At 57.1% G+C, this 22,823-nt stretch overlaps 1 protein-coding gene across 7 annotated transcripts in view; it reads right to left on the bottom strand.

Annotated features, from left to right (window-relative positions):
- Positions 1-22,823, bottom strand: part of SETD1A (SET domain containing 1A, histone lysine methyltransferase) — a 40,571-nt gene that overhangs the window by 5,515 nt on the left and 12,233 nt on the right. For 5 of the 7 annotated variants that reach the window (XR_012159270.2, XM_073346535.2, XM_073346536.2 and 2 more), the window contains 17 exons: positions 21,260-21,412; positions 13,305-13,403; positions 12,576-12,846; positions 11,213-11,334; positions 10,264-10,487; positions 8,614-9,688; positions 7,429-8,295; positions 6,606-6,782; positions 6,213-6,303; positions 5,611-5,744; positions 5,238-5,343; positions 3,948-4,190; positions 2,137-3,450; positions 1,447-1,616; positions 1,060-1,170; positions 631-750; positions 177-314 (listed from right to left, as the gene is read on the bottom strand). Coding sequence is in view for 6 of the 7 variants with exons in the window: in XM_073346535.2 (XP_073202636.1) it covers positions 177-314; positions 631-750; positions 1,060-1,170; positions 1,447-1,616; positions 2,137-3,450; positions 3,948-4,190; positions 5,238-5,343; positions 5,611-5,744; positions 6,213-6,303; positions 6,606-6,782; positions 7,429-8,295; positions 8,614-9,688; positions 10,264-10,487; positions 11,213-11,334; positions 12,576-12,846; positions 13,305-13,403; positions 21,260-21,397 (5,400 nt within the window). In the remaining variant the exon portion in view is untranslated. The remainder of the gene's footprint in view (positions 1-176; positions 315-630; positions 751-1,059; positions 1,171-1,446; positions 1,617-2,136; positions 3,451-3,947; positions 4,191-5,237; positions 5,344-5,610; positions 5,745-6,212; positions 6,304-6,605; positions 6,783-7,428; positions 8,296-8,613; positions 9,689-10,263; positions 10,488-11,212; positions 11,335-12,575; positions 12,847-13,304; positions 13,404-21,259; positions 21,413-22,823) is intronic. The other 2 variants (XM_073346538.2, XM_073346539.2) reach the window with 2 other exon arrangements.

Raw genomic sequence — 22,823 nt, 5'->3', positions numbered from 1 at the left:
CCCCCTCTTGAACCCACAGGCGCCCGCCTCAGGGAATGAAGCCTGCAGCTCTGTCCCCTTTCCTTGAGCCCACAGATGCTCCCCCAGCATGAGAAGCCAGCAGCCCTGTCCCCACTCCCTGAGCCCACGGGTGCCCCCCCGGCCCGGGTGAGAAGCCAGCAGCCCCGTCCCCTCACCGTGCAGCAGTGGTTGATGAAGCGGGCCAGGTTGCCGCACTTGGTGGCATCGATGATGGTGTCGTGGTCGACGCGGAACAGGTAGCTGCTGCCGATGCCCTCCTGCACATAGCGCTTCTCCCGCATGTCGGCCACCACCTGCAGGCAGGGGGATAGCGGTGAAGACACCGAGAGCCTGGGCCATGCACTGCCCACAGCCTGCCACTGAGCCCTGCGGGAACAGCTGCACACCGACGGCTCGCCTGGCACCGCATTGCAGCCAGCTCTGGGGAGGGGCAGCTGGAGAAGAGCCGCACTGCACACGGATGGCTCACCCGGTGCCGAGATGCAGCCACCTGTGGGTAGGGCAACTGGGGGACAGACCCTTGTCAATTTCACCCCCCCCACACACACCGCCCCCCCCCCCCACACACACAGAGCCTGGCACCGAAAGGACTCCCACCCCCGGACTCACCTGCCGGATGTTCTGCCCCACATACTCAATCACCATCTCATCGGCAGCGATCGGCTCCATGGCGAACAGGCCCCACTCGTGGATACGGCTCCGGCCAAACCGCAGCTTCTTCTTACGGAACTGGAGTGAGGGTTACGGTACTGGTGTGACTGGGACACACTGGTCTTAGGGGCAGTCATGTCCCTGCACCGAACTGCTGCCCCACACCCTGCTGCACAGGGCCCCTAGAGCCGCAGTGGGCAAGGGGGCCAGGGCTGACCGCCAGGGGAGAGCGCCCCCTGCTGAGCCCTCCGCCCCCCTCCCTGCAGCACAGGGCCCCCTAGTGCATTGGGGTCAGTGCCTCCCAAGACATCCTCTGCCCTTCTGCAGCCAGGGAAGCCGGTCCTGCCCCACATGCCCCACCGAGGATCCGCAGCGCTGAGCACGTACCTTGAGCTGATTGAGCTTCAGCAAGTCGCTGTCCAGGATGGCAGAGGAGCCGATGGCGCTGAGCAGACGCCGCTGCTCCGACCTCCGCTCCGACAGGATGCGGTTGGTGCCCTGGGAGACGGCGGGAGAGGGGGTTAGAGCATCTGTCCCCGCAAAAGGGATCACACCACCGACGCCCCCACCCACTCTCCAAGTCTGCAAGGGGAACAGGCGATCGGGGATGATTCAGCCCTGGGTGGGGACAAGCGAGATGGGCCCGACTGGGGCATCTCCATTTCTGCCAGGGGAACAGGCAGTCAGGGACAATCCTGCCCCAAGTGGAGATGGGCCCCCCAGGGCGTCTCCATCTCTGCCAGGGGCTCAGGCTGCCGGGGACGCTCCTGATACCTGGGTGTCCATCACCTCCAGCTCCTGTGCCGTCACAGGACACACGTCGAGATATTTGTCCTTCTCCTTTTTGCTGATGGGGTAGTAGCCTTCACTGCGGGCACAGCCAGTCTGGTGCTCCCGCAGGTCCGACGACTTCCGCTTCCGCTTGGGGTTGGCAATGTTGGTGAGTGGGGGCAGAGGTTAAGGAAAAGGCCGGCTGGGAGAGACCAACATGCCCAGACTCCTCATCCCCTCCACGGGACAGGATCCATGGGCTGTTCAGCCTCTCTCGGGCTGGCAGCATCAGGCTGTGCCAACAGGGGCAGACAGGGATGCCAACCGCTCAGGCCACAGGGTACAGATCCCACAATCTCATGTTCTCTAGGACACCAGGCATTCAGCTGACTGCTAAACCTCTGGGGCCTTATGGGAGCCAGCGCCCCCAGAGGGGAAGGGTCCCGTGTCCCATTTCTCACTCCCTGAGCCAGCAGGTCCCTCACCCTGGGGCCAGATTGGAGCCAGCTCCCCCTAGAGGGGAACCCCCCCTGCTCCCCGTCACCTTCCCCACCTCCAGCCCCGTGCTGAACGGGATGGGAGCCAGCACCCCCTAGAGGGGAAAGGTCCCGTGTCCCATTGCCAGCCCCCCTCCACCCCACCTGGGATGGGATGGGAGCCAGCGCCCCCCCAGAGGCTCCACAGTAAGGATATTGGTGTGGTGCACCCAGTGGGTGTCGTTGAGCCAGTCGGTGCTGTTGTCCTCCTGCAGCAGGCGCTCGTAGGTGAGTTTCAGGTAGTGCATGTCCTCCACGTCCAGTCCCGAGTTCCAGATGTCGTAGAGGATGGTCATCTGCTCGAACTCGCTGCGGGTCTCGAAGGAGGGAAGGGGCTGAGGCCAGGGCTTGTGCGAGTGGGAGCGCAGCGTCCGCCGGCGCGTCTCGCCAGCGTCAGCGTCCTCGCTCTCCTCCTCCTCTTCTTCGCTCTCCGAGGGGCAGGGCTCCGAGGCCGGGGAGTCCGGTGCCTCCTCTTTGTCTCGGTGTCGCTTCCTCCTGGCCCGCTCCTCCCCAGCCAGTGCCAGGAGGGCGCCCACCTCGGGCTCAGCCTTGGCCTCGCTGGCCTCCGCCACCACCTCCTCCGGCGCCTCCAGCACCTCCCCGACGTGCCCTCCGAAGAGATCCACCCGCAGCAGCTCAGCTGGGCCCGGGGCCGCCTCCTCGGCCTTGGCTGCTCTCCGGGGAGCTGGCGGTGCCGCTCTCACAGCCATGGCGTAGTTGTGCTCCAGGAGGATGCTGTTGTCTCGGGGTGCAGGCAGGGCGCGGGGGGGCGACTGCTCCTCCGCCTCATCGGACGTCTCCGTGCCCTCCGAATCCTCAGCCTCCTCTTTGGCGCAGCCAATGGGCATCTTCAGGGCGATGTCTGCCAGCACGGCCAGGTCCACGCCGCCCTCCTCGGGCTGGTTGGCCAGCTCCAGGAGGGACGAGGCGCCCAGCTGCTCCCGAAGCCGCAGCCGCTCGGCCTCCCCGCTGGCCAGGGGCCGGGGGGGCTCTGAGGAGCGGGAACGGGAGCGACGGCGGCTGCCGGCAGGTGGCTCCTCGGCCCAGCACTTCACCAGCGAGGCGTGGTCGGCCGGCAGGTTGCTGATGGTTCTTGGGCTGGCTTTGGGGGGCTCCCGCTTACGCCCCCCACTGAAGGGAGGCTTGGGGGCAGGGGGCGGCGTGGCAGGGCGGGGGGTGTCCTGCGCTAAGGGCACTTGGGGCATTGGCGAGGCGGGTTCCACAGGCACTACCAGGGGGGACGCTAGCTCCTCGGCAGGGGGCGGGGGAGGAAGGGGAAGCGGGGGCGGGGCTGCTTCGGCCACCTTCTCTGCCCCCGCCTTGGCCACCTCCTCCTCGCCAGGGGCTGAGAAGGAGACTGTTTTCCGGCGCTTCTTGGGGGGTGGCAGGAGGGGGATGGGCGAGGAGGGGCGGGGAGTCAGCTCAGCCTCACGCTCCTCCGGGGGGGCGGCTTTCTGCTCCGCTGCGGGCTCTGTGAGGAGGGAGATCACGGGGGTTAGAGACCCCCCCAACCACACACCGAGATGGAACCCAGGGCCCCTCACTGCCTCCTGGCCTGGCCCGTCCTGCAGCCCACTTCAGTGCCTCCCACCACAGGCCTCAGCCGGAAGAGCCTTTGTCAGCTCAACCCTTTCCCGACAGGGCCCCCATCCTGCCGTCCGTGGGCCCCGACACATGGCATGATATCCCTGATCTCCAACAACGTACTCTCACCCTCCGCTCCTGCCAGACGGGGCATCTCCATCTCTGCCAGGGAGCAGATGGCTGGGGACGACCCTGCCCCGGGTGGGCATGGGCGAGATGGGCCCAAATGGGGCATCTCCATCTCTACCAAGGTCGGGGAAAACCCTGCCCTGGGTGGAGGCAGGTGAGATGGGCCCGGATGGGGTCTCTCCATCTCTGCCGGGAAGCAGACGGTTGGGAACGATGCTGCCCTTCCTGAGGGGATGGATGTAATTGGTTATGTACCTAGCGTGGCCTCTTTGACCTTCTCCAGTTCCGTGCCTGCCAAGGACGCAGCTTTGCTCTCCTTCCCTGCTGGCTCCACGGGGCAGCTGTCCATGGTGGACTCGTCCATGGTGTTCTCCGCTTCGTCCGAGGAGGAGGAGGAGGAGGAGGACGAGCTGCTCTCAGAGTCCGAAGCGCTGTCGCTGTCTTCGTCTGATTCCTCGTAGAGGGAGTATATAGAGGAGTCCTCGCTCTCTGCTGCTTCTAGGCAAAGCAAAGGGCAGCTCAGTCTCCACTGTATAGCGATCTATTGTCGCGATGCAGCCACCTCTGGGGAGGAGCAGCTGGGAACAGCCGCACAGTGACTGCACAGGGATGGCTCTTCCCGTGCCACGATGCAGCCACCTCTGGGGAGGAGCAGCTGGGAACAGCCACACAGTGACTGCACAGGGATGGCTCTTCCCGTGCCACGATGCAGCCACCTCTGGGGAGGAGCAGCTGGGAACAGCCGCACAGTGACTGCACAGGGGTGGCTCTCCCCGTGCCACGATGCAGCCACCTCTGGGGCGGGGCAGCTGGGAACAGCTGCACAGTGACTGCACAGGGATGGCTCTTCCCGTGCCACGATGCAGCCACCTCTGGGGAGGAGCAGCTGGGAACAGCTGCACAGTGACTGCACAGGGATGGCTCTCCCCGTGCTGAGATGCAGCCACCTCTGGGGCGGGGCAGCTGGGAACAGCTGCACAGTGACGCCTCTCCCCGTGCTGAGATGCAGCCACCTCTGGGGAGGAGCAGCTGGGAACAGCTGCACAGTGACTGCACAGGGATGGCTCTCCCCGTGCTGAGATGCAGCCACCTCTGGGGCAGGGCAGCTGGGAACAGCCGCACAGTAACTCTGCACAGGGATGCGCGGCAGCTGAGGAACAGTGCTACCACATGGGGGCGGCTCGCCCAGTGCTGGGGGGCAGCTGGGTAACAGCCCCACACAAACATTCAATCTTTCGGGGGGAAGCGATGGAGAGTTCTGCGTTGGGCTGGATGCACAGGGGGGGCGGAGGGAGCCAGAGCGCAGCAAGCGGATCTGGCCAGCACACCGGGGTTCGTGCTCCGACCCTTGCTGAAGAGGATCCAGGACTTTTGATCACCATCGAACATCAGAGGCCTGGTCTCTGCCTCACCTGACAGATGGATCTTTATGTGCTGTTAACACTGGGCACTGGGGCCAGCACTGATTGTCAGGGCTGAGCGCCCCCTGCTGAGCCCTGCCTCGCCCCCTAGTGCCAACAATGGGAAACATCCCAGTTCTTTTACCTTCTGATTCCTCTTCCTTGTCGCTGTGTGCTGCATCCTCCTCTTCCTCCTCCTGCCGCTGCTCTTCCTCCTCCTCCTCTTCATCCGGCTCGTCGTCTTCCTCCTCCTTGAAAGGATAAAGTAGGGCACATGGAGAGAGCTCTTGGGGTTCTGGAAAGGCTGGGAGAATCTTTTACCTTTGGGGGCTCCCTGACCCCCAGGCAAACCACCCTCAACTTACCTGGGAGATGGAGTCTTCAAATGGGATGGGGAAACTGAGGCAGACAGACGGGGAAGGGATTACATGCTGGGAAGATGGGCCCGGACAGGGGGTCTCCACCTGTGCCGGGGAACAGACTGCTGGAGATGGGCTAGAAGTGGCGGCTACTCTCACCTTCTCCGAGGATGACTCTTCAGAGGTCTCTTCCCCTTCGCTGTCCAGGCAGAAGAGCTTCCGGCGCTTGCCCGGCCCCTTGATCCACTCTTCATCCCGCTTGGATCCCTTTGGTCCTTGAGCAGCCTCCTTGTCTGTGAGGGGCAAGGGCAGGGAACATTTACAGGGAGATGGACCCAGGAGTCCTGCTGGCTGCCAGCCAGCCAGCCCGCCCCCGCCCCCGGCCCCCTTCTCCAATCCACTAGAGCCCACTGCCCTCCCAGAGCTGGGGAAAGATCCCAGGAGTCCTGGCTCCAAGCCAACTACTCTAACCCACCAGACCCACTCTCCTCCCAGGGCCAGGGACAGAATCCAGGAGTCCTGGCTCCCAGCCCCCACTATTTTAACCCACTAGAACCAGCTCCCCTCCCAGTGCTGGGGATAGAACCCAGCTGTCCTGGCTCAAAGCCCCCCCCACTCTAACCCACAAGACCCCACTGCCATCCCAAAGGTAGGGGGAGAATCGAGGCTCCCCGCTCTCACCCACTAAACTGCCACCCCCCTCCCAGGGCCGGGGATAGAACTCCCAGTCCCACTGACACCGCTCACAAGAGACTGCTCACCATCCTCCTCCTCCTCCTCTGCGGGAGTGGAAGGCCGGGGTCGCGTCTCTTCACTGCCCTCCGAGATCTCAGAAGGCTCTTTCCTTTTCACCTGCAAAGAGCACAGTGGCTGCCAGGGACAGGAGCAGCTTGCGGAGTTGACAGGCTAAGAGCAGGCGCCCCCTTGAGGGGAAAGGCCCCATGTCCATCTGACCCCCGTCACCCCATCAGCCAGCCAGTCCCACGCCCTGGGACCAGATGAGAGCCAGCGTCCCCCAAAGGGGAAAGGCCCCATGTCCATTCCCTGCCCCCCCATCAGCCAGCCAGTCCCACGCCCTGGGACCAGATGAGAGCCAGCGTCCCCCAAAGGGGACAGGCCCCATGTCCATTCCCAGGCAGCTGAGGTACATTTACCTTGAAGGATGGGAGCCTGAGTGCCCCACGGAGGCCGGTTCCGAAGCTGAAGCCCTCGAGGCTGACGGTGCCGCCGCTCTTGGCCCAGTCGACCAAGGACAGCAGGGCCGGATCTTTGAGTTTGGTTTTCTCCTTCTCCTCCTCCTTGGCCTGTTGCTTGGCTGCGTTTTGGAAGGGCTGAAGCCAGGACACCCTATTATAACTCTGCCAAGAGCCACGTGACAAGGCCCCACGCCGGGGGGGGGGCTGAGTTCTGCCTTGGGAACGGCACGGGGTGCAGAAGTGCACATTGAACCCAGCCCCCCTGCTCTAACCCACTAGACCCCACTCCCGTCCCAGAGCTGGGAACTGAACCCAGGAGTCCTCACTCCCAGGCCCAGCCCCCATTCAAACCCACCAGACCCTCTGCCCTCCCAAGGGTGGAATAGAATCCAGGCACATCCTGACTTCCAGCCCCCACTCTGAAAATGGAACCCACCCCCCTTTCCGACAAGGCCTGAGTCAGGAACAGTGCCAACCAGTGGCTTGACACAGTGAGGGGTGGGGGCACGCCCTCAGCATCTGGAAATGGGGAAGCGGGAGGGAGATAAAAGGGCTGGAGGGGCTCATGGCTGCGGGGATGGAGAGGCACACTCCTGCACCACCCAGTAGGCTGGCGGTAGGGTGCGGGGGAGCGGTCAGTGCTCTGATTTCCAGGGGGTTGGTGGAGAGGGGGAGAGATACCAGGGCTGGAGGCTGGGGAGGTCCCACTGCTCCAACTCACAACGGGCTGGAGGCTGGGGAGGCCCCACTGCTCCAATAGTGGGGGGCTCCTGGCTCTCACCTTGGCTTTCTGCTCCTTGCGCTCCCACCACTTGTCGAAGGTGCTGAAGGCCACATTCTCCACCATCTTGCGGTTGAGGTCACGCTGCATGATGCTCTTCATCTCCTGCGTTAGGGTGGCCAGGACGCTGTCCACAGTGGAGGCATGTGGGTCGCAGGGTGCCTCCTCCTGGTAGCCCCACGTCGCTGCCCGGTAGTCCAGCAGTCGCTGCGGTTGTGACGGGGGCGGCGGAGGCGGGGGCTGCTCCGAGCCGGGCGGTGGCTCCTCGGTGCTGGCTGGCTGCTGCAGGAAAAGCTGGTCTCTCGGGAAGTGGCGGCTGTCCTGGTCCAGCAGGTAGTGCCCATAGAGTGGGTGGCTGGCGAACGCTGCCTCCTGATGGTAGGGGAAGGGCTCTTCGAACTGCCCCTTGCCCTGTCGCAGCTGGTGCAGCCGGCTCAGCATCTGGGTCTGCATCTGGAAGGACATGGGCATCCCGCCCCACTGGTTGCCCAGCCGGTTCATCAGCTCCAGGGAGTTAACGAAGTCATAGATGTGGGGGGGAGCAGCCGCCCCGGGTCCTGTGCCCGCCGTGCCTGCCTGCGCCCCGTAGTCCGGGAGGCCCGGCGCCTGCAGGTGGTGGGGCGGTGGGGCCTGGGGGTAGTCGGCCTCGCCCGTCAGGTGGGGCAGGGAGACTGACATGAGGGGCTGCAGTGGGTAGGTAGGGGGCGGCTCCGGCGGGTGGGCGAAGGCCGAGACACCCAGCGGGAGGTGGCCGAGGCCCGCAGGCAGCACCGGGAAGTGTGGATCGGCCGGCGCCGACCCCGTGGGCTCCTCCTCCGCCTCCTCCTCCGAGATCTCCATGTCCTCGCCCGATGACTGCTGGGAGGCCTAGGGAAGGAGGCGGGGTTATGACACGCCCCCCCTGTTCCAGCAACAGGCCCTGTCCTACCCAGACACCCGCCGCCCCCTCCCGCAGCACTCCCACCCCCACCCCACCCTCCAATCCCACCCCTCTCCTCCCTCTGCAAACCCACATCATCCCCACAAGTCCTGGCTCCCAGCCCCCCTGCTCTAACCCACTAGATCCCACTCCCCTCCCACAATTGCTGATAGAACCCAGGAGTCCTGACTCCCAGCGCCCCCCTTCCCCCGCCCTCTAATGCACTAGACCCCACCCCCTCCCAGACCCCAGAAGCAGCATCTCACCCTGTCCTGCCCGTTGGCCTTAGGCGACTCTACCCCGGCGTCCGGAGCTGGTACCACATCCTCAAAGCTGACAGGCAGGGGTGGGGGCGGGGTGCAGGGCCCATGCGGTTCTGCCCCCTTTGCCCCCGCCTTGCCCCCTTCCTCCTCGTCTTCCTCAGTGTCTGAATTGAGGAAGGAGAACTTGGACCTCTGCTCCTTCAGCAGCATCTCAATGCGCGAATCCAGGCTGCTGTGGTGGGCAAATGGGACGCTCTCATTGGTGGTCTCTGGTGCCGGGGAGCCCAAACGGGCCGGCGAGGCCTGGGGGGCCGGCGACTGGGCCTGATCTTCAGCGCTGGCAGCCGCAGGGCTGGGCTCTTCCTTGCTTTCCTGAGCCAGAAATTCCGTGGGGGGCAGGGAGTTGGCAGCAAAGGTCTCAGCCGTGGGCAGCAGCCGGTAATCCTGATCACAGGGGTGTGGCTCCGGGGGTAGCGGGAAGGGCTCCAGGGGGGCCGGGTAGGGAGGGTAGATGGCACTAGGGGCTGTGAAGGACTCCCCTTGCTGGCTGAAGCTGTGGCTGTTCTGGAAGAGGGTCCCATCCGGCGTGGCTGGAGCCACGGGGTAAGAAGCTGCTGTGGTGGAAGCGGAGGAGGAAGAGGAAGAAGAAGAGGAGGAGGAGGAAGAGGAAGAAGAGGAGGAGGAGGAAGAAGAGGAAGAAGAAGCAGGGGTGGGATCCTCCCGCTGGGGGCGCTCCCGGTGCCGGGACTGATAAGTGGAGTCCTCTCTTTGGTGGGAGCGGTGGCCGGAGGAAGAGGAGGAGTGGTGGGAGGAGGAGCGTCCCTCGGAGGAGTGACGGCGCTGGTAGCGACTGCCTGCCCCCTCGTACTGCTGGTTGTAGGGCGAGTAGTGGGGGTCATTGGGGCGGTAGTGCGAGGAGGAGGCGGTGGCGGCAGCTGTGGAGGAGGAGGAAGAGGCGGCGGCGGCGGAGGCAGAGTAGTGTCGGCGGGAATACGACTCCGGGTAGCTGTTCTCGTGTCTGCGGGACTTGTAGGAGGTCGGCTCCGGGTGATAGCTGGAGTAGCTGGGCGTGCCTTGCCTAGGAGATGGGGGAGGAAAGACCCAGGCAGTGAAATCCGGGCACTGCAGGAACAGCTGTTAGACCCACCGCTGCTCACACCGAGCTGCAGCCACTGCTGGGTAGGGGCAGCTGGACCACAGCCACACACAACGCCGGCTCATCCAGCACTGAGATACCGAGGCCAGCCCTGACTGCCAAAGGAGAGCGGCCCCTACTGAGGCCCTGCCCCCTAGCACAGCGCCCCCTAGCACTGCACTGACTGCCAGGGGAGAGCGCACCCTGCTGACTCCCTTCCCTGCAACACAGCGCCCCCTAGTGCCACACAGGGGCCAGCACTGACTCCGGGGGGGAGCGGCCCCTACTGAGCCCCTGCCCTGCTCCCTGCAGCACAGTGCCCCCTAGTGCCACACTGGGGCATTGGGGCCTGGAACTGACTGCCGGGGAAAGCACCCACCACTGAGCCCCTGCCCCACTCCCTGCAGCACCCTCTCAGTCTCCCATCCAGGCTCAGCTCCAGCCCAGCTGCTTGGAGTGAGCATCAATGGAGCAGGGAAGCTGAGCGGTAGGTCCAGCAGAGAGTGCAGAGCAGGTACCTGCTGGAGTAGGCCGAGTCTTGGGAATACGGCGTTCCTCCTCGGGGGGTGTGCGGGGTCCCCTGGGACGACTGGGGGGTAAACTGACCATAGAACGAGGGGGTGTCCTGGCGAGCACTGGAGTATGGGGTGTCCTGAGAGCAAGGGGTCCCATTGCCGGGCGTCGAACCCACAGTGCTGGCTGAGTAGGAGGAGTCGGTGGACTGGCGCCGTCGGGACTCTGACTACAGGAGGAAGGAAAAGAAGTTTAAAGACATCTGGGGCGGGGCAGCTGGGAACCGCCACACAGCGACACCGCATGGGGATGGCTCGCCTGGCTCTGAGATGCAGCCACCTCTGGGGCGGGGCAGCTGGGGACCGCTACACAGCGACACCGCACGGGGATGGCTCGCCCGGCTCTGAGATACAGCCACCTCTGGGGCGGGGCAGCTGGGAACCGCCACACAGCGACACCGCATGGGGATGGCTCGCCCGGCTCTGAGATGCAGCCACCTCTGGGGCAGGGCAGCTGGAGAACAGCCACACACAGCACTGCACAGGGGTGGCTCGCCAGGCTCTGAGATGCAGCCACCTCTGGGGCAGGGCAGCTGGGGAACAGCCACACACAGCACTGCACAGGGGTGGCTCGCCAGGCACTCAGATGCAGGCACCCCTGGACAGGAGCACCTGAAGGACAGCTGCACAGCAGCGCCACATGGGGATGGCTCACCTGGCAGTGAGATGCAGCCAGCTCTGGGGCGATGCAGCAGGATAATGGCTACACACAACGCTGCACAGGGATGGCTTGCCTGGAGCTGAGATGCAGCCACCTCTTGGGCAGCTGGAGAACAGTTTGTAGCTCTGACAAGTCAGGCTACTTATTCCCAATCCTAAACATGGCCATCGGTGCCCGAATTTGAGACGTGGAGTAAGAGCCTGGCTCCCAGCCCACCCCGCCAGCCTCCTGTACCGTCTCAGCCTGGGTCACAGGCGCTGGGAATTTCTCGCTCAGAGATTTGCCCCCGGTGGGAACAGTCTGAGGGGTGTAGGAGCCGTTGACGATCAGCTCATAGTACTTCATCCGCTGCTGTCCTGTAGGGGCAGGGAGAGAGCACATTTGAGAGAAAAGGTCAGGCTTGGTAATTCTAGTCGGTGATTCACGATGCAGCCGCTCCTGGGGCAGAGCACAACAGCGACATCGAATACCACTAAATGGCACCCACCCCATTTTTCCAGTTTGCTGACAGAACGGCTCAGCTAAGCGGTGATCGCAGCATATCCGGGAGGTGGAAAGACAGAGTGGGACTCTTAGGGAAACAGGAAGCCAGCCAGATACAGAGTCCTGGCACATCTGGGGTCCTTTATGGAATGGGGATGGCACAAGGATGAGTGAAAGGCGGCAGCAACCGGCCATTCTTCGTCCCAGCAGCTTCCCTCAGAAGGAAGCTGGGGCTTAAGCTGGGTCACCGTGCTGGCCGTCTGATCTCGGCTGCCCCTACGGCTGCCCCCTTGATCAATCCCTGGGGCACAGTTTAGTTTCCTGAAGACTGAGCTGCTTCAGTCTAAAGTCTCTGGGCTCCGTATAGGGGTGTACGGGCACAAACCACCAGCCTGGGTCATACAGGAGGCCAAATTAGATGTTCCGTTGGTCCCTTCTGGCCTGAAACGATGACACGCAACGGGTGCAAGGGTCCGATTTGGGATTTCCCTCTGTTATCACACAAAGAGGAGCCAGCTACCACAGGATCCCAGCAGAGAAAACCAGTCCCAATGGGGAGATGCCAGGGGTCGGAGACGAGAAGCACTCTCTGACCCCAATGGGGAGGTATTTAAAATACAAGACACCTCCTGCGGAGGACGCTTCCCAGGTGACTGGAGGGTGACAAGATCTGCTCTAGCTGACAGGAGCTGTGGGCCTGGGTTATCCAGGAGGTCAGACCAGATGCAGGCTCTGAATGCCTGCAGGAACCAGATGCACTCCTGCATTCCGAACAGAGCCTAAGGGTCCCCTGCCCCCCACCCCTTCTGCGAGCGCAGCCACCCCTGCCACGTGGCGGGTCTTTGACCGGAGAGGTTTCAGCCACTTTCCTTAGAAAGTTGTTGGCATCCTGTTGCCAGTTAAGGGCCTAGATCCCCAGCTGGGGGACTGAGGGAAGAGCACCCCCTACTGAGCCCCCAACACTGCTACATTGTCTTCATTCCCATTGGCTTTTAAGGAGCGACAGTGATTTGCACCAGCTGGGGAACTGACCCACAGGGAAAGGAATGAACCACAATGGGGAGCATGGGGCCCAAGGAGAGGGGAGGGAAGGGCTCCAAGGTGAGGTTGGTACCTTTGATGTCCAGCTGGGCGTGGATGATGTTGCCCATGACCGAGGTGTTATGCAGGTTCTTCACAGTCTCCTTGGCTCCACGGGTGCTGGTGAAAAGCACCTTGGCCAGGCCCAGGTGCTTGCGGTTCTTGGGGTTGTAGAGAATCTCGATCTCCTCGATCTCCCCATACTTCTTGCACATCTCGGCCAGGAAGGGCTCCTTGATGTTGTCATTCAGCCGGGCGAAGGTCACCTCCTTCAGCGGGATCTGCCCAATGTAGAACTCGTCCAGCTGCCACCGGGGAGAGGGGAAAGATCAGCACCCACACACTGACCCCCATCGGCCTCCAGGCAGGGGGAATGGGCCCCTTCCCACCTAGGGGGCACCAGCTGTGATCCAGCACCAGGGCAGAGGGACTGACTGGCTGGCTCAGGGGTAGGGAATGGGACACAGGGCCTTTCCCCTCTAGGGGGCACTGGCTCCAACGCAGGCCCATGTGGGGAGAATCCCACCTACCCCTCTTCACTACACAGCAGCCCCCAGTGGCCAAAAGGCTCTGGAAGATGGCTAGATCCCAGCACACATCCAGATGGGAATGGCCTAGCTGAAGGATTAGCAGCTCACTGAGAGCCGCTGCAGTAGGCTCCCTGGTGCTGGCTCAGGGAGCGGCAGAGGGGAGCTTGCTGTCATACTAGGGAGCTGGGACGCTCCAGGGAGACCTGAGACCAGGCAAACCCCGCCCTGCTTACCTTGAACTTGGGAACAGGGAGCGACAGGTCTCTGTGCTTGGACCATATCCTGCGTGGCCGGGGGTCTCGTACGTCACCCACAGGAGTATATCCTGAATCCTGGGGCGGGAGGAAGAAAGGTTAGCTGAAGGTTATCTTGCAAAGGACCTCAGTGGGTACCTGGACCAGAAAGACATGGGTATTAGGACTCCCAGATTTTATCCCTGGCTCTGGGAGCAGAGTGGGGGCTAGTGGTTAGAACAGGGGGCTGGCAGTCAGGACTCCTGAGTTCAGTTCCTGTTCTCTGGATTGTCTAGGACACAAGACAGCATTCATGTTTGAACAAGAGCATACAATAATCACCCCTAGCTCTTAAGTCACACACTCTCATAAATCTCAGAACACTTTACAAGGGAAGTCAGGCTCACTAACTCCATTTTAAAGAAGGGGAAACTGAATCACAGTGGGAGACAGTGACTTGCCCAGGGTTACCCAACAAGCCAGTGGCAGTAACTCAGGTCTCCAGAATCCCAGCCCAATGCTCTACTCACTAGGCCATGCTACCATAACATCCAATCTTCATTTTAAAATGCCAGGGATGGAGAATCTACCAATTTACCAACTGGTAAATTTTTCCAACAGTGAATTCCCCTCACTTACACCTGATTTCCAGTCTGACTGTGTCTGGCTTCCACTTCCAGCCACTGGATTGTGTTAGACCTTCGTTTGCTGGATTGCAGGGCCCATTATCAAATGTTTGTTCCCAAAGGAGATACTTACAGCAAGGTTCGCGGCGATTAGATTTTTATCTGTAAACGTTGTTTTCGCTGTACGCACACAAACTGACAAAAAATATTTCCTTCAATAATAACTGAAATTTACATCTAGGCAAAGTAAGAAAAATGCTGCTTGAGAGTTTTTTTTTTGACATGGGATGCTGACAATGTGTGTTTGAATGGTTATAAACCTTGAACTTTTTGAATGTCAGTGTCTGCGGTCATTAATTATTGTTCCATCCCCCCATAACTTTACCTGTGAAAATCTAAATTGATAAAAATCGAAAGAGCTGCTTTAAAAGAAACATGGATATTATCCATCATAATTATACAAGAAAAACTGAATTCTGCTAAGCCTACTTACAGATTGTTACCCCTTCCCTTTCCCCATGTGGTGGATTTCTCTGCATTTGTTTTAACATGGTTTTATTTTCGTATAGCACTCTTCTCACACTATAGAAGGACAGCTGTGTTCTCGATTGGCATCCTGCGATCTCTAGGGGCTAATATTTGTTTCACAGAGACAAAATCAGAGCCCTAATCTAGAGAAGTCAAGTTCTCAGCTCCAGCACGCAGGGCTCATTCTCTTATGAAGGGCTCTGGGGAAGGTGATAGGTCAGCTTAATCAAGGGTTTTTATCTGAGGTTAGCTATGGTTATTGTTATTCCTACCGGCTGTCATGAGCAACTTGAACTAGTCAATTTCAGAAGTGGTTTCACAGAGGAACTGGAATCAGATTGCTAGGTTATGTGATTTCCAACTGTGCTATGTATATTCATAGATTCCAGAAAAGCTCATTGTGATCATCTAGTCTGACCTCCTTTGTAACACAGGCCATAGAACTTCTCCCAAACAATTCCTAGAGCAGATCTTTTAGAAAAGCTATCCAACCTTGATTTTAAAATGGTCATTGATGGGGAATCCACCACGACCCCTGCTGAATTGTTCCAATGGTTAATTACTCTCACTGTTAAAAATCTACACTTTATAAACAAGTTTCTCTCCCCTCCCTGCTGCTCTGGGAAAGACCCCAACAAAACAACAGCAGGGGAAAGGGACTGTCAAGGAAGGGAGTGAAACTGACCAGACATAAAGCAATCAAACGAAGGCTGGGAAGGGGTAGGAGTGCTCTCTCTAAACATATATAATCTATAGGGGAGATACTGTTATTTACATATGGGATCTCAGCAGTCAGATACCACATGTATATAATCTATCCTCTACTCCAATATGTTATATTATATAAATACACACAGTCCGGGGATAGATTATATCTAAATATAGGCTCTGATTGCTCAGATTATATATTGTACAACCTATTCCCATCCCACGATTATATGTATTATCATATACCCTGTACATAATATATATGTGGGGGGGATTTGACTGAGGGTGCTTTTAGATATACAGTGTTTCTTTAGGCAGAGATTTTGATGCAATGCACAGTTAGCCTGTGGAATTCACTGCTTTGAGGCCAAGAGCTAAGCAAAATTCTAAGGAAGCCAGGACTTTTCTGAGGATAATGAGAAGATCCATGGTTGTAGCGGTAAATATCAAAGAGACAGGCATTTTGCATGGGATATAAACCCTCATGCAAGAGGGTGCAAGCTCTGATGGGGGCTAGAAAGAAATTTGCCCAAAGGGGCAGGTTATTCCAGAATTGTCCCCTTCCTCTGAAGCAGTTGGTGCTGGCTACTGTCGGAGAAGGAAAAGAAACCTAGATGGACTGTCCGTCTGATCTGAGGTGGCAGGACACCAGGCTAAATGGGCACATAGGTCTGATCTGAGCAAGTGGGATACCAACCTATATGGGCCCACAGGTTTGATCTGGGGCAGCAGGGATGGGGGCAGGTGATCTAGATGGGCCCATGTGTCTGATCCAGGGCAAGAGGGATACTAAGTTAGACTGGCCCATAGGTTTGATCCAGGGTGGAAGGGAGGAGGTGTGATATCAGACTAGATGGGCCCATGAGCCTAAACCAGGGCGGCATGGTAAGGGCAGGATACCAAGCTAAATGGGCCCAGAGGTCTGATCTGGGCGGGTCAGGGATGGGGAGCAAAATATCAGGCTAGATGGACCCATGGGTCCAATCTGTGGTGGCAATTATGTTTCTAATTACGCATTTTGTTTGAAACCTGTAGCAAAGTCTTCTCTCTTTGGACACTGGTAACCACCTAGGGATAAAGGGTTGCCATAGGCGGGGAAAAGAAAATCTTAAGAATAAACTGCACAAGACCGCTGAGTTTCAGCTGTGGGGGGACAGGCATATTGGAACAGACAGACTCGATCAGATCCATGGGCCCATCTAGCCTGGTTTCCTGCCCCTTCTGTGTCACCCTGGGTCAGACCCATGGGCCCATCTAGATCAGCATCCTGCCCACTCCCTGTCTCTCTGGATCACATCTAGCCTGGGATCCTGTCTCTCACAAGCTTTAGAGAAAAGGATCTGGGAGACTGGCAGTGGGCTCTGCTCAATTCTGCAGCTGCACAGAGATCTGTGCGATGGGTTTTTAAGTCATGCCACTTGTCATTTATATAAATCTAAATAAAAAAACCCTGTGAGATAGAATTATGGGGTAACCTGCTGATAGGTCTATATTGTGGTAGGACCTAAAAGCCAGAATCATGGCCCAGGACCCCACTGTACTAGGTGCTGAAAAAAAAACACAGAACAAAAAGATGCTCCCTGCCCCAGAGAGCTTATGATCTAAGTATAAGACAAGAGACAACAGGTGAAGACAGAAAGACAAGCAGATGGGGAAGTACACTGAGCCACGGTGGTGAGCCCAGCACACCTTTTTGTCAGCATCACGACAACGGAGAATTTTGAGGAGGGATTTTAAGGACAATGGGGTAGCTTTGCAGCTGTTCGTGTGCAGCTCCTCACAGACAGCAGGGGTAGCCCGGGAGAAAGCACAAAAGTGCCTGTTTAAAAACATCACAAGTGAGCAGCGGCGGCCATAGGCAGACATCTCAAAAGCAAATGAGACAGGACAGATTGGGTGGGGACCAGCCGTGGAAGGGAAGACAAGCAGCTTAACTGTGATGCAATGGAGAAGGGGGAGCTAGTGTAGGGATGCAAAGTGAGGGGTGACACAGGTAAAGCGATGGGCTTGGAGAACTATCTTTGCAGCAGCATTCTGAATGCATACGAGCAAGGCAAGCCCGCATTTGTCAACGCCAGAGAAGAGGACACTGCAACGGTCCAGACGAGATCATGAGAGCCTAGGGATTGTGTTTCTTCCTCACCTGAGGCAAGCAGAAATTGGCATCTGCCTGATATATCAGGGTTTATATAGCCTAAGAAAATGTGTCAGAGATCCACACGGTCTGGTCTATGTCCCAGCCTGTGACTAATCCCTTGGGAGTGACCCTTTTACAGGGCCAAACCCCACAGGTTCACAAAGTTCCATGGTGGCAGGCCCATGTTCTCCATGAGTGGGCCTTTGGCATCAACAATCCCACGCTCTCTTCATGGCTCCCTGCAGCAAATCCAGCCTGTGGGAGGCTGGTACTGGGCCCTCAGGGTGGATAAAAATCAACGTTTTTTTTAAAAAATAAAATAAAAAAAAATCGAATTTATTTGATCTAAATCGGATTGTTTTGCTAAAATGCTTTTTGAGGAAAAAAAACCTATCTAAAGATAGTTTTAATTAAGAAGCATTATAGATCAAAGAGATCTCATCACGGAATAGGGATTAAAAATTCTAATTCTATAGGATGAGACAATATATTCATGTCATGTTTAAGAAAAGTTTTGCAAATGAGTTCCAATAGTTCATGGATTAGGGACCCAATCTTATGGGGTTCCAGGTGCTTCTGTACAGGTTATTTAGGTTAATCTTTCTATCGACCCAATGGGACTCCTGCTCAGTCTAGAAGATACCATCAGAGATGCTTAGTTTTGCAGTTCTCAAACTGAGGATTTGTGTCTCCAGAGATAACATGCTTGTTAACAGCAAAAATTATTTTAAATATATATTTATTTATTTAGAGGTGAGAAATAACAGACCTCAATCTTATTGTCCCTCTGCAAATTTGTGTACAGAGTCAATCCCTTACCTCTCTCTAAAAGTGCAAACTTTCAAAAAGCTCAATGAATAGAAGATTTCTGGGGGGCAGAATAGATCTGGACAAGGAGAAGAAGTCTGGAGATAAATGTGAGAAAGGAGGGACAGGCAGCAGAAACAAAAGTGAAACTCTTTGAGCAGCATATTCCAGAAGTCTTGAGGTCTTTCTGAGTGTAGCCTTCATTGATTTGAGATCTACCATATCATTCTCTCACTAGAAGGAAAAACCTATAATGGCAGCAGGCCGTAAGAGAGACCCAAGTTTGGGAATATTTTAATGAAGTTTCTCTACCTGTGGGTAAGACAGGCATGCATACAAAATGCAAACAGTGCAACAAAGGCATAGTTGCCCGAATGAAACATCATCATGAGAAGTGTTCCTTCTCAGGAGGAAGCTGCGTTGAAGATGATAAAAGGAACATGCAGCATCTTGAGGTTGGTAACAACCAAGAAGAATGCACTTTTATGTAGAAATCCATGATTAAATCGAGTCTTCCTGACTAGTGATTTAAATCATGATTTAAATCAAATCCACCCTGGGGTCCCTCCAGGGTGCAAGGCTCCCAGTCAGTATTTGCAGCAACACAGACAGCCTTTTCAAAACCAAGTAATTTACTAGCCACCTGGCTACAGCATCTGATAGTCCTGAGGTTAGCAAACAGAGGCAGAAGTTAAGCCCTAGTCCATTCTAGCCAAGTCAGTGCCACGAGCCAGCCCAGCAGTGAGAGATTCTCACTGTCACTTTGTCCATCCAGATGATAGCAGCTGGGGCTAGGAACACAGGGGCTAGCGGGGCTAGGAACTGCAGAAAGGCAGGCCTGCCAAGAGGACTGCCTCATTTGGATGCCAATGATGGACTTAGGGCGACATGAGCCCAGACAGGGCAGAGCACTGACTTCCTTGGTACTCTACAGAGCCCAGGTGTGATGGAAGAGTTAATTTGGGACTTTGGGTAACCCTGATCTTGCCAGAGGACTACCCCACCGCAATGTGGAAGGCATCGGAGGCTAAGCGGATCAGCTGGAGACTAGGAGGGAAACTGAGGAAGAGCCACTGCCATGCCAAGCCAGAAGGGGGCACCAGCCATGGAAAAATGTTAGATTTTACTTTTTAAAATCTTTCAATTAAACATCCTTTTCTGTGTAACATTGGATAGTCACACACAAATCTGAGGCAGGTTTGAATGCAAAGCAAGTGAGAGGATGGTACAGCACCTAGTGCCAGGGGCATGATGCTGATCCAGGAGTGGGGCTACGTAGTGCTAATGCCAAACAAAACGTTTACTGGCTCAATGTTTTCCTAATCTGCCAGGTCTCTGTCTAGAGTCACCTGTTGTCACCTGTCTCGTACTTAGTTTGGCAGCTCTATGAGGCAGGGACTGTTATGTCTGCCCAATGCCTAGCACGATGGGGTCTTGGGCCAGGACTGGGCTCCTAGGCACTACCATAATATACCTAATAAATAACAGACAGCCCCTGGCACAACGGCCACCTGGTCCATGACTGGGCTCCTAAAGGTTACAGTGACATAAACAACAGGAGTGTCACCCACTTCGTAGCTTCTGTCAGCCAAGCACAATGCCCACTTTAGGGGCTCCTGGCATCCCTAGATCCCGGCCCCCACCAAGATCCCTGGATATTCCCCTTTCATCCCCCATATTTCAGGGACTCCCTGCAACCCCCCACCACCAGGACTGTGTTCTCTCCCCCGCCCCCATCTTCCCATGCCAGGGGCCAGGTATGTCCCCAATACCCAAGAGGCTCTTTGTATCCCATGTCCCCACATTCCTCTGATGTCAGGGGTTCTGTGTCCCACATTCCTCTCTTCCCCTTACCACGGCTGTCTCTCACCCATCCCCACCAATAGCAGGGGATCTGTGCCCGCCCCCCATGCCTCCTGTGCCATATACCAGGGGTTGTGCATGGCCCTCCATGTCCCAAAGGGCCAGGTGACAAAGACCAGGCCCACAGGGAAAACCACCATGGCCTGCAGCTCAATAAGAGGGTGCGAAACCGAGTGTGACGCTAGGGAGAGGAGAGCTGGGAGACACACTCTCTAAATAGGGCTGGGAGCATAGAAAGAGGTCCTGGGAAACGGGACAGTATGGATTGGCAAGAAGATAGCCCAGTTATTTAGGGCCCCCAGGGACAGCGTGGGTGCCACTTCACATGAGGGTGCAGCAATCATTGCTAATGGGGGAGGCTGAAGGGAGTGAGCAGAGGCCTGGGAGCCGACTGACTGGCAAATAAAAACAGAGCCTCTGAGAGGAAGGGCAAGGCTGGGTTTGAGAGTGTTTGAATCGCTGGTTTATACCCCAAAAGGAGGTGGACTTTGGGGAGCGCTGGGAGCCGGAAAATGACAAACAGAAGGGGAAACTGAGGCACGGTAGGGCAACACCATGTGGAATTTAACAGACATTATGGGAGCACTTCTCCTCCCGAGATTTGCAAAAGGTTTTTACAACTCATCACCCACCCTTGGTGTTTTATTGGCTTCAACGGGCGTCCCTGGTGCAGGGCAGCAAGGTACATCAGAAACACACGCGCGTTCAGGATGAGGAAATGGAGGAACAGGACTTGATATGCATAGCACCACCTACCACCCCGTGGTTTACAACTTAGCCACAATATGACATGACAGCAAGTGAGAACACTTTGTGGTTCAGCAGCCCTTTTCACAAGTAGACCCACTGTGCTTTACCCAGAGCAATTAGTGACCCTCACAAACCCACCCACCAAGCTTTCACCCTATTTTACACATGAAGAAACTGAGGCACAGAGCACAGGGAGGGACGTGCCCTAAGTTACACAATGAGACAGAAGCAGGGAAATAGAGCCCAGGAGTCCTGACCCCTAGCCTTAACTTGCTCTAACTCATTAGACCCCACTCCCCTCCCAGAGCTGGGGATAGAACCCACGAGTCCTGGCTCCCAGCCTCCACTGCTCTGATGTAGAAGCCCACAATAAGAGGTGAGCAAGTGTTGTCCACGGTGGGCCTATGCAGTGGGCTAGCACCAGATACTGCCCCAGGCAGAAGGGGAGGGAAGAAGGCTTCCTTTTCTTTGTTGGCAAGCCCCCAGCCCCCCAAATCACGCAGTGAATCCCCACTGCCACCCATGCCTGGACTCACGGGAGCACTGAAGTGGACTCCATCGTAGCGGTAGACTTTCTGCGGGGCCCGCCGCAGCGCCGGGTCAATGACGAGCTTGTAGCTTCTCCACTGGAAGTTGGGGGCTTTCTGGATGTCACCCCCACTTTCCTGATCCATTATGACTCATTTAAACTGAGAGGGAGATAGAGAGGAGAAAAACCACTATCAGCCATGTAGTACAGACACACACACGCAGTACCCCCTGCTGGCCACCTCTGGGATTGCTCTGCCACGCTGCTCGCATCTCCCGCAATCCCAGAAAGCCTCCAGGTCCAGAGAGGAAAGCGCCTCTCTATCCACTCCACCAGACACACCCCCACAAAACACAGAACCAGGAGGGCCCCTCGATCCCAGCAAGCTGGAGACCAACTAGGCTATCGAGACAAGGTTTGCCAGGATTACTGGGGAAGCCTGGAAGAATTTCAGAGAGTTCCAGGCCAAAAAGTCCCATTAGATCACCTAGTCTGACCTCTTGAATAGCATGGATCAGTCAGTTTCACCCAGGTCCCCCTGTGCTGAGCCCACTGATTTGGATTAGACCAAGTCCTCGGGAGGCTAAACTATAGCCCTTCTACCCAACTACAAGTGCTGGGTCCAGATCAGGTGGGAAAACAACTGGCCCCTCTCGGGTTCAGGTCGGACCAGCTCTCCTCCTGTCCACGGGGTTGGCGCGAAGGAGACTGCATGCCCTGTTCCTGCTGGCTGCCCGCCACCTCGCTGCACTGTGCGCACTGCAGAGTGCATGTCCTGAGGAACCCCAAGCTAGCAGAAGCAGGGCACGCAGGTTCAGCGGGAAGGGCTGGCATAGGCGGGAAAACAACTCAATCCTCATGGGCTTGGATCCGGTTTGAGTCAGGCTTAAACTTTAGGTCTGTGCAGATTCTAGACTCAGCCATTGTGAAAACAGGAAAGGCTGAGGGGGTAATAATGCTGGGCTAAATGGGCCCTTGAGTCTGATCTGAGATGGCAGGGAGAGGGCAGGATACTGGGCTAGATGGGCCCAGGGGTCTGATCTGGGGTGGTCAGAAAGGGGAAGGATACCAGGCTAGATGGGCCCCTGCGTCTGATTTAGGGTGGCAGGGATGGGGGTGGGACACTGAGTCCTCTCAAACGGCAGGGAATTGATTAGGTGAGTCATGCACAGATGATCTCATCAGGTGATCCATACCCTGTGCTGCAGATGGAGGCAACCCCCCCAGCCCCACTCCAAGGTCCCTGCAGGTCTGACCCAGGGGAAATTCCTTCCAGACCATGAATCTGGTGAGCCAGACCCACCAGCCATGCAGTTAACCACGGCGAGCTGAGTTAAGCAGCAGGTTCATAATTACTGTCAATCGGTGTTTGAACAGCATCAAAGCCAAGCGTGGGGGGAAATTCTTTAGGATGGGAAAAGAGAACTAGAAGCAACAAGGAAATTCAGGAAAATTTAGGTCAAGCCTTAGGAAATATTTCCCATGAGAGAGGAGTCTAATAAGTGATGTTCTCATCTCTCTCACGGGAAAGGACAGGAGCCTCCTCACTTTGGAGACCAGAAATTAAGAGC

The sequence above is a fragment of the Lepidochelys kempii genome, chromosome 6, assembly GCF_965140285.1.
Source record: "Lepidochelys kempii isolate rLepKem1 chromosome 6, rLepKem1.hap1, whole genome shotgun sequence".
Classification (NCBI taxonomy): Eukaryota; Metazoa; Chordata; order Testudines; family Cheloniidae; genus Lepidochelys; species Lepidochelys kempii.
This window is presented reverse-complemented; position numbering and strand designations above follow the sequence as displayed.